This window comes from Macrotis lagotis, chromosome 8 (assembly GCF_037893015.1).
Source record: "Macrotis lagotis isolate mMagLag1 chromosome 8, bilby.v1.9.chrom.fasta, whole genome shotgun sequence".
NCBI lineage: Eukaryota > Metazoa > Chordata > Mammalia > Peramelemorphia > Peramelidae > Macrotis > Macrotis lagotis.
The window spans coordinates 182,506,001-182,514,587 of record NC_133665.1 but is presented as its reverse complement, the minus strand read 5'-3'; the positions used below and the strand labels follow the sequence as shown (position 1 = coordinate 182,514,587).

The following is an 8,587-nucleotide window of genomic DNA, read 5'->3' as shown; positions in this document are numbered from 1 at the left end:
AGCAGCTGCAGCTTGTCGCCGAAGGCGCAGACGTGGTCCATGACGCTGAAGGCGAAGGTGCCCGGCACGCGCAGCTCGCCGGCCAGCTCGGCCAGGTGCGCCTGCATGTCCACCAGGAAGCTCATGTCGCACAGCCAGTCCGGGTCCTGCAGCGGGTCGCGCAGCGCCGCGTTGGGCGGCACGCCCGTCTCGGCCAGGAAGGCCTCGAGCTCGCGGCGCAGCGAGAAGACGCGCTTGAGCGCCTTGCCGCGCCGCAGCCAGCTGCCCAGGCACAGCAGGCTCACCTCGCCGCCGTGCTGCACCTCGGCGTCCTCCAGCAGCACCTTCAGGCCCAGCGAGCGCACGCCGCGGGTGCGCAGCAGCGCCAGCCAGCCGGCCACGGCGTCCACCACGCCGCCCACGTCCAGCTCGCGCGAGCCCATCAGCTCCAGGTGCAGCAGCCCCGCGCAGTGCGGCAGCGGCGCGCTCCCGCCCAGGCCCCCGCGCGCCTCGCACGCGCGATCCTGCAGCAACTGCACCAGGCCGCAGTCCTCCAGCGCCAGCCAGCCCGTGCCCGTGGACGCCACGCCCACCAGCCGGTCCCACGTCAGGCCGGCGCGGCCCATGGCCTCGGCGATGGCGCGCAGCACCTGGCCCACGGCCGGCTGGCCGGCCAGGTTCACCACGGTCAGCAGCTCCTCGTCCACCTCGTAGTCCTGGTCCACGCCGCGCACGAACACGTTGAGGCGCGCGTCCGTGCCCACGAAGGCCTGGTCGTCGAGCGCCAGCGAGAAGGCCTGGAACACGGGCCCGCGCGCCACCAGCTGCGCGTGCAGGTTGCGCGCCAGCGCCAGCGTCTTCTGCGCCAGGCTCTCGGGCGTCAGGTCCACCTCGTCCAGCAGCCGGCAGTGCTCGGGCAGCGCCTCGCGCAGCACGGCCTCCAGGCAGCGGCGCACCAGCGCGCCCTCGGCCCAGGGCCGGCCGTGCAGCGCCAGCAGGTGCGCCACGCCCAGGCTGGCGCGCACCGCCCGCTCCTCGCGCGACAGCGCCGCGGCCGCCAGCGCGTCCCCGCGCCGCAGCCGCTCCACCAGCGCCGCGCGCTCGCCGCCGGCCGCGTACGCCTCGTAGTGCTCGTGCTCCGCCTCGTAGTGGCGCCGCACGTCGCGCTCGCGGGTGGCCACGATGGGCCGGCGGCACACCAGGCACTCGGCGCCCTCCCCGTCGTCCCGCTCCACCACCAGGTAGCGCTGGGTCCACTCGGGCCGGAACACGTGCTGCTCCTCGGGCTCGGCGCGCCTCCGCTTCGGGGTGGCCCACATCTTGGAGAAGGCCATGGCGGCGGCGGGGCGGCGGCGGCGGCGGAGCGGCGGCGGAGCGGAGAGCGGGCGAGCCGGGCACGGAGCGCCGCGCGCGGAGCAGCCGGCACGGAGCAGCTCTTCTCGTCGGGCGCCGCCGTCGAATGGGGGGGACGGCGCTGACGTCCCGCAGAAGACCCTCCCGGCAAGGCCCGCCGCCCGGCGCCGATTGGCTCAGCCGGCGTGGTGATTTCGGGCGGGGGGCCGGGCCGATCGGCGGGCGCCAATGGCGGCCGGCGCGAGGCGGTCCCTGGATCCGCCCCGCGTCCCGGGGAGATCACGAGACCGGCCCGGCCGGCGATAGGCATGCGGCCGGCCCAATCGGCCGCCGCTCTCCCTCCCCGGGCGGCCCGGCAAGAGTCCCTCCGGCCCCCCTGTCACCCCCCCCTCCCCCGCGAAGCGGAGGAGGAGGAAAAGCGGCCGAGGCGGAATGCGACCGAGGCGGGGGCGCTGATTGGCCCGCGGGCCCGTTTGTCCCGCGGATCTGCCCGGCGCCCCGGCCCCGGGCGGAGGGGATTGGCGGAGGGGGGTGGGGGCGCTCCGCGGCCCGGGCGGCGGGGGCGGGGAGGCGGCTCCGAGGCGATTGGCCGGGAGGAGGTCGTTAGCATAGATCTGCCCGGTTTCCCGGGCCCGGCTGCGGGGATTGGTCGGCCCCGGGGCCCCCTTTTTTTTTTTTTTTTTTACCGCTTGCGGATCGGCCGGGGGGCGGGGAGGGCCTCCCCCCCCCCAGTCTGGCCGGCCCCTGATTGGCGCACAGGGGCGGGGGAGGGGAGGGCACGGGCGAGAGTCTGCCTAGCTCCCGGGGCCCCGGCCGCGCTGATTGGCCGAGGGGGGGGGCGCGCGCGCCGGCCAGCGGCGCCGGGCGGAAAAGTTGGGGGGCCCCCGCGGGCGCCATGGCCCTGGTGGCGGGGGCGATCCGGCGCCTGGACGAGAAGGTGGTGAACCGCATCGCGGCGGGGGAGGTCATCCAGCGGCCCGCCAACGCCACCAAGGAGATGCTGGAGAACTGGTAACGGGAGGCGCGGCCGGGAGGCGCGGGCAGGCCGGGCCGCACTGCGCAGGCGCGCCGCCTCCCGCCCAACCGCCGCCGGGGCACGTGGCCCGGGCCTGAGGCCCAGGAAGAGGGGGGACCCCCGGCGGCGCCCCCGGCGGGCGTGGTGCGGCGGGAGGGCCGGGCCCCCTCTGTGCCAAGTGCGCCCCCAGGCCTCCCGCCCCAGCCCCCCAACCCTGCCTGGGCACCTGCAGGCCCCCCAGCCCTGCCTGCGCACCTGCAGGCCCCCCAACCCTGCCTGGGCACCTGCAGGGCCCCCAACCCTGCCTGGGCACCTGCAGGGCCCCCAACCCTGCCTGCGCACCTGCAGGGCCCCCAACCCTGCCTGCGCACCTGCAGGCCCCCCAGCCCTGCCTGGGCACCTGGGGGGATAGAGCAAGCTCGGGTTCAGTGACCCCCAGCCCCCCAACCTCTACCTGTGCACCTGGGGGGATAGAGCAAGCTCGGGTTCAGTGACCCCCAGCCCCCCAACCTCTACCTGGGCACCTGGGGGGATAGAGCAAGCTCAGGTTCAGCGGCCCCCAGCCCCCCAACCTCTACCTGGGCACCTGGGGGGATAGAGCAAGCTCGGGTTCAGCGGCCCCCAGCCCCCCAACCTCTACCTGGGCACCTGGGGGGATAGAGCCAGCTCGGGTTCAGCGGCCCCCAGCCCCCCAACCTCTACCTGTGCACCTGGGGGGATAGAGCAAGCTCGGGTTCAGTGACCCCCAGCCCCCCAACCTCTACCTGGGCACCTGGGGGGATAGAGCAAGCTCAGGTTCAGCGACCCCCAGCCCCCCAACCTCTACCTGGGCACCTGGGGGGATAGAGCAAGCTCAGGTTCAGCGGCCCCCAGCCCCCCAACCTCTACCTGGGCACCTGGGGGGATAGAGCAAGCTCAAGGTTCAGCGGCCCCCAGCCCCCCAACCTCTACCTGGGCACCTGGGGGGATAGAGCAAGCTCAGGTTCAGCGGCCCCCAGCCCCCCAACCTCTACCTGGGCACCTGGGGGGATAGAGCAAGCTCAGGTTCAGCGGCCCCCAGCCCCCCAACCTCTACCTGGGCACCTGGGGGGATAGAGCAAGCTCAGGTTCAGTGACCCCCAGCCCCCCAACCTCTACCTGGGCACCTGGGGGGATAGAGCAAGCTCGGGTTCAGTGACCCCCAGCCCCCCAACCTCTACCTGGGCACCTGGGGGGATAGAGCAAGCTCGGGTTCAGCGGCCCCCTGACCCCACGTAAAGGCCAGGACAAGCTGCCCAGGCCGGGGGGCTCTTGCCAGGGGTGTGTCCGTGAGTATAATTGTGCTCATGGGGGCTCCCAAAGGGCCAAGACAGCCCCCAGTTCTGCATGCTCCACTGCGGGGAAAGCAAAAGGCCTCTCCCTCCCCGAGGGAGTCCTCGAGGTCACCTTGGGTTCCCTGGTCCCTCTGTTCCCTCTCCTCACCCAAGAATGCTTAGTGGAAGCCGCCCCCCTCATCTACCCGTCTCTCCATGTGGACGCACGTGTGACACACACCTGTACCTGGAGCCGGCTCCGCTTTCCAACTCAGGCTGGGGAGGGCGTAGCGCTTCTTATTCGAGGTAGACAAAGAATCACGGGGAAGGGAGTGAGGGAAAGTCTGAGGAGAGGCCCGAGCTAGTCCGACCTGAGTTTGGGCCTTTCCTCCAAACACGGATAGGCCACTTTATTGTAACGCGAACGTCCAATGATTAAACTCGGGAGGAGAAGGAAAGCCAATCTCCTCACCTTTTCTAACTCAGACCTGGCTGCATCCGTTTAGGGGACGAGCTTTATTTTCTCATTACCCAATTCCAACGTCGTATTTCTCATCGTCTTTGCCAGCCTGGACGCCAAAGCCACCAGCATCCAGGTGACCGTCAAAGAAGGAGGCCTGAAGCTGATTCAGATTCAAGACAATGGAACGGGAATTCGGGTAAGCCAGATCCCGGGGCGCCAGCCTTTGACCAGGGCCAGGTCTCAGAAGGGAAAGAAGACAAACTCTTTCACTGTGGACCCTGGGCACTGTCAGGGAAACACTGGCATTTGAAAAGGTGCAGAGCCTCAGTTCACTTTGGGACAAAGTCACCTAAAGGCAGCAATCTTGAAAGGGATGGTTCCCGGGGTTCATTCACCATTCTCGCTTGGGCTGCCCACCCACTCACCCCCAGTTTTAAATCACTTAGAAAGAAGACTTGGACATTGTGTGTGAGAGGTTCACCACCAGTAAGCTGCAGTCCTTTGAAGATCTGGCTTCCATTTCTACCTATGGCTTTCGGGGTGAGGTAAGTAGGGAAGGAAGAGAACTTGGACAGGATTCTGCTGCCACAATTATTCCCTCCTGAGACTTCTCTGCAATAGTTTTCAAGAGACAATCAAAAGAGAAGAAAAATATTCTCTTGTATGATGTGAATAATCTACTTAGAATCTCTTGGAAATGTTGTTATTCAGGATTGAGGATTTCTGTTGATTCCCCGGATGCAGTCATCTCTCTGTGTGTCCAAAATACCTTGGGAAGCTGACTGAATGGGAGGGGGAGCGGGTCTGCTCCTGCTCTCGGGGCTGCCTCAGTGGGACTCTGACCTGGGGGCTAAGCTTTGCTCTGTCCCTTGGAGGGAAGGCAGGGGAGACCCTCAGGCCAGGAGGGGGGACCCCAAGACAGAAACTTGGAGCAGTCATTTTGTGGAGCCTCCACCTTCCTCCTGCTCGGGATGATGGGGCCAAATTAAAGGTTCAGAGTTCTCTTGTCATTCTTAGCTCATCTCCTGGACATCAGTGGATGTAACTGAGACCCCGGCTACAGATGAGCCAGGGACCTGCAGGGTAGCCCCTTCTGGAACAGGTTCACACCTTCAGACCATTTGTGGGCTTAAAAACCAATGCTTTTTCATAATGAACTTAATAAACATCACACAAAGAATACAGATATTGTATATGAAATCTCAAATCTCCATTTTGTACAGCTTGTCCTTTTCAAAACATATTTTATTTAACACTATGTACCAACCCTGCCCTGATAGGATGAGGCCCCTGCTGAATTTCCTTCTGTTGCCTTGGTGATCTTTGCTGTTGCTCTCTAGCCATTTCTTCTGACAACCTCCTCTCCCTCCTTTGCAGCACATAAATATAACTAAGCAAAATAAATTCATACATTGTCTGAATCTGCACCTGGATCTAGATATGATGTCAGCCCCCCTTAATCTGGGGGAAAAATAAATTCATACATTGCCTGCACCTGAATCTTGTGTCAGGGCCCCCCTTAATGGGGGGGGTAATAAATTCATACATTGTCTGCACCTGAATCTGGTGTCAGTCTCCCTTAATCTGGGGGCAAAATAAAATTCATACATTGTCTGCACCTGAATCTGGTGTCAGTCCCCCCCCCCCTTAATGGGGGGGGGTGCTTCTGAAGTCCTTCAAAACTGTCTCCCTTGACATTCTTGTAAGTCATCGTATACCTTTGACGAGTCTTCCCAGGTGTTTCTGAAACCAAACCTTTGGTCGTTTCTTAACCATGCAGTAATCGTCCTAATTTTTATGATTTGTACAGCCAGTGCCGGGGACACATTTGTTTCTAGTTATTTGCTCTAACAAAGCTCTAGGATTTTAGTGCTTTGTTTCCTTTTTTTTTTTAAATCTCTTTGGGACCTCAGCTTTATAGTGATAATAGTGAGTCAAAAGGGTACATGTTTGGTTCCCAGTCTTTTCTGCCAGAGTGATCACAGAGAATTGTAAGTGGGCAAGGGTAGGGGCAAGATGCCCACTCCTCTGTTCCAGGAGACTTACTTGTTTTAGCTACTTCCTGGGCCTGGCTCCCAAGAGGCCAGACTTTGTACAGAGAGTACAAAGACAGGCGATGAGACCACCTGGAGAACAACCCCAGAGCCAGTGGTAATCTCTCATTTGAGTGTGTTCTCACAGCGATCGTGCTTTGCCTTGTAAAAGCCCAGTTTCTGCAGGATGCAGACAAACACATCTGGAGAGACCTTTATGAAAAGACAACCAGAACATTGGAGAATATGCCAGCTGCCCACACCTAGATCAGGAAGAGGAAGGGAAAGAGGAAGGGTGGACAGTTCTGAGGAGGAATCTGAGGGGCTTTTAGGGGTGACAGAATAAAAAGTCAATAGGGACCAAACTAGTCCCTGGCTACCTTGATGTTTGGGGCAAAGCTTTGGGGGAAAATATGTTTAAAACCTCAGAACTTGTTCAATCCTATGGGTGGATGACAATAAGCCTAATTCTGTGACCTGATCCCAGGAGTCTACCAAAGAACCCTTCCTCCCTGGAAATTCAGGGCTTTAAAGACCCTGGTTCCAAGCTACAGAACTACAGGGTTGGGTGGGGCTTCTGGGTTCCTCAGCCCCAGCAGTACCTGAAAACAAATCCCTTTGCAGATCACCTGGCCATCCCCCCAGAACTTCAAGCCTTGGGTCCCCTGTGCCAGGATGGGCAGGATCTCTCTTGGAGGGGTCCTGCCTTAGGCTGCCTTTCTGGAGGTCAGGAGGGTCTGTCTCCTGGGGTAAAGTTAATCCAAAGGACCTGGTGATTACTAGTCCAGGGCTGGACATGGGTTTTCTTTCCTGGTTGGCAGTGTGGGGTGGGGCCTCCTTGGGCAATTGGTCTATTTTATTTTATTTTATACTTAGAAATTTTATTTATTTTGAGTTTTACAATTTTTCCCCTAATCTTACTTCCCTCCCCCACCCCCCACAGAAGGCAATTTGTCAGTCTTTACTTTGTTTCCATTGATCCAAATTGAATGTGATGAGAGAAAAATCATACCCTTAAGGAAGAAACATAAAGTATAAGAGATAAGATCAGACAATAAGATATCAGGGTTTTTTTCTCTAAATTAAAGGTAATAGTCCTTGGTCTTTTTTCAAACTCCACGGCTCTTTATCTGGATACAGATGGCATTCTCCATTGCTGACAGTCCCAAATTGTCCCTGGTTGCACTGATGGAATGAGCAAGTCCTTCAAGGTTGATCATCACCCCCATATTGCTGTTAGGGTGGACAGTGTTTTTCTGGTTCTGCTCATCTCACTCAGCATCAGTTCATGGAAATCCCTCCAGGCTTCCCCTGAATTCCCATCCCTCCTGGTTTCTAATAGAACAATCGTGTCCCATGACATACATATACCACAGCTTGCTAAGCCATTAGGACATTCACTCAATTTCCAATTCTTTGCCACCACAAACAGGGCTGCTATGAATATTTTTGTACAAGTGATGTTTTTACCCTTTTTTATCATCTCTTCAGGGTATAGACCCAGTAGTGGTATTGTTGGGTCAAAGGGTATGCACATTTTTGTTGCCCTTTGGGCGTAATTCCAAATTTCTCTCTAGGAAGGTTGGATGGGTTCACAGCTCCACCAACAATGTAATAGTGTCCCAGATTTCCCACAACCCTTCTAACAATGATTGTTATCCTTTCTGGTCACATTGGTCAGTCTGAGAGGTGTGAGGTGGTACTTCAGAGATGCTTTAATTTGCATTTCTCTAATAAGTAATGATTTAGAGCAATTTTTCATATGATTACGAATTGTTTTGATCTCATCTGTAAATTGCCTCTGCATATCCTTTGACCATTTGTCAGCAATTGGTTTATTTTGAATTTTAATTTTTCTAAGTGTAGGTTCTCATCTTTTAAAAAACTCATCTAACAAAGATCCATTTTTTGATTTTCCTGAGTCACCTGGGCAGGTCTTCCATCTTCCTCACCTTGGATAATTGCCTAAGAAACCCCAGCAGTCTTTTTCTCTCCTTTGTCCTTGTCCTGTGAAGGTGTGTAGAGTGACTGGCCTAGCATTGTCTAAAGGACTTTTGGGCCTTTTTATCACCAAAAAACTTGGTGTAGCTCTTTGTAAGCTTTCAGAATGACGGCTACATTAGCACCTGGCATATTTGGTAGTGGGATTCTTGGGGGGGGGGGGGGCTGATGGCAGCCCCACCTGGAGAGTTAGGTGGGATGAGGCGCAAGGAGATTTAAAGCCTAGACCCCCCCCCCCCCACAGAGCCCCCAGGTAGCTATGGGTGCAGGGCTGGTCAGTGACAGCATGGAGAAGCTGGCTTTCCCACACTGTTCTTTTTCTCCTGCAGGCCTTGGCTAGCATCAGCCACGTGGCTCACGTGACTGTGACGACAAAGACAGCAGACGCCAAGTGTGCCTACAGGTAAATTGTAACCCCCTTCTTTTCCCAAGGCTGCCCTTCCTGCCTCTG

General features: G+C 58.7%; 2 protein-coding genes across 3 annotated transcripts in view; one reads left to right on the top strand and one right to left on the bottom strand.

The window, feature by feature from the left end:
* Positions 1 to 1,313, bottom strand: part of EPM2AIP1 (EPM2A interacting protein 1) — a 1,872-nt gene extending 559 nt beyond the window's left edge. The window contains exon 1 of the mRNA XM_074199063.1: positions 1 to 1,313. This exon is cut by the window's left edge and continues 559 nt beyond it. Coding sequence (XP_074055164.1) covers positions 1 to 1,313 — 1,313 coding nt within the window.
* An 825-nt stretch (positions 1,314 to 2,138) lies between these two features.
* Positions 2,139 to 8,587, top strand: part of MLH1 (mutL homolog 1) — a 48,536-nt gene continuing 42,087 nt past the window's right edge. The window contains exons 1-4 of one of the 2 annotated variants that reach the window (XM_074199101.1): positions 2,139 to 2,343; positions 4,208 to 4,298; positions 4,549 to 4,647; positions 8,466 to 8,539. In XM_074199101.1, the coding sequence (XP_074055202.1) occupies positions 2,228 to 2,343; positions 4,208 to 4,298; positions 4,549 to 4,647; positions 8,466 to 8,539 (380 nt within the window). In that variant the 5' untranslated portion in view covers positions 2,139 to 2,227. Of the gene's footprint in view, positions 2,344 to 3,295; positions 3,946 to 4,207; positions 4,299 to 4,548; positions 4,648 to 8,465; positions 8,540 to 8,587 lie in introns of those variants that run through there. The other variant, XM_074199100.1, reaches the window with a different exon arrangement.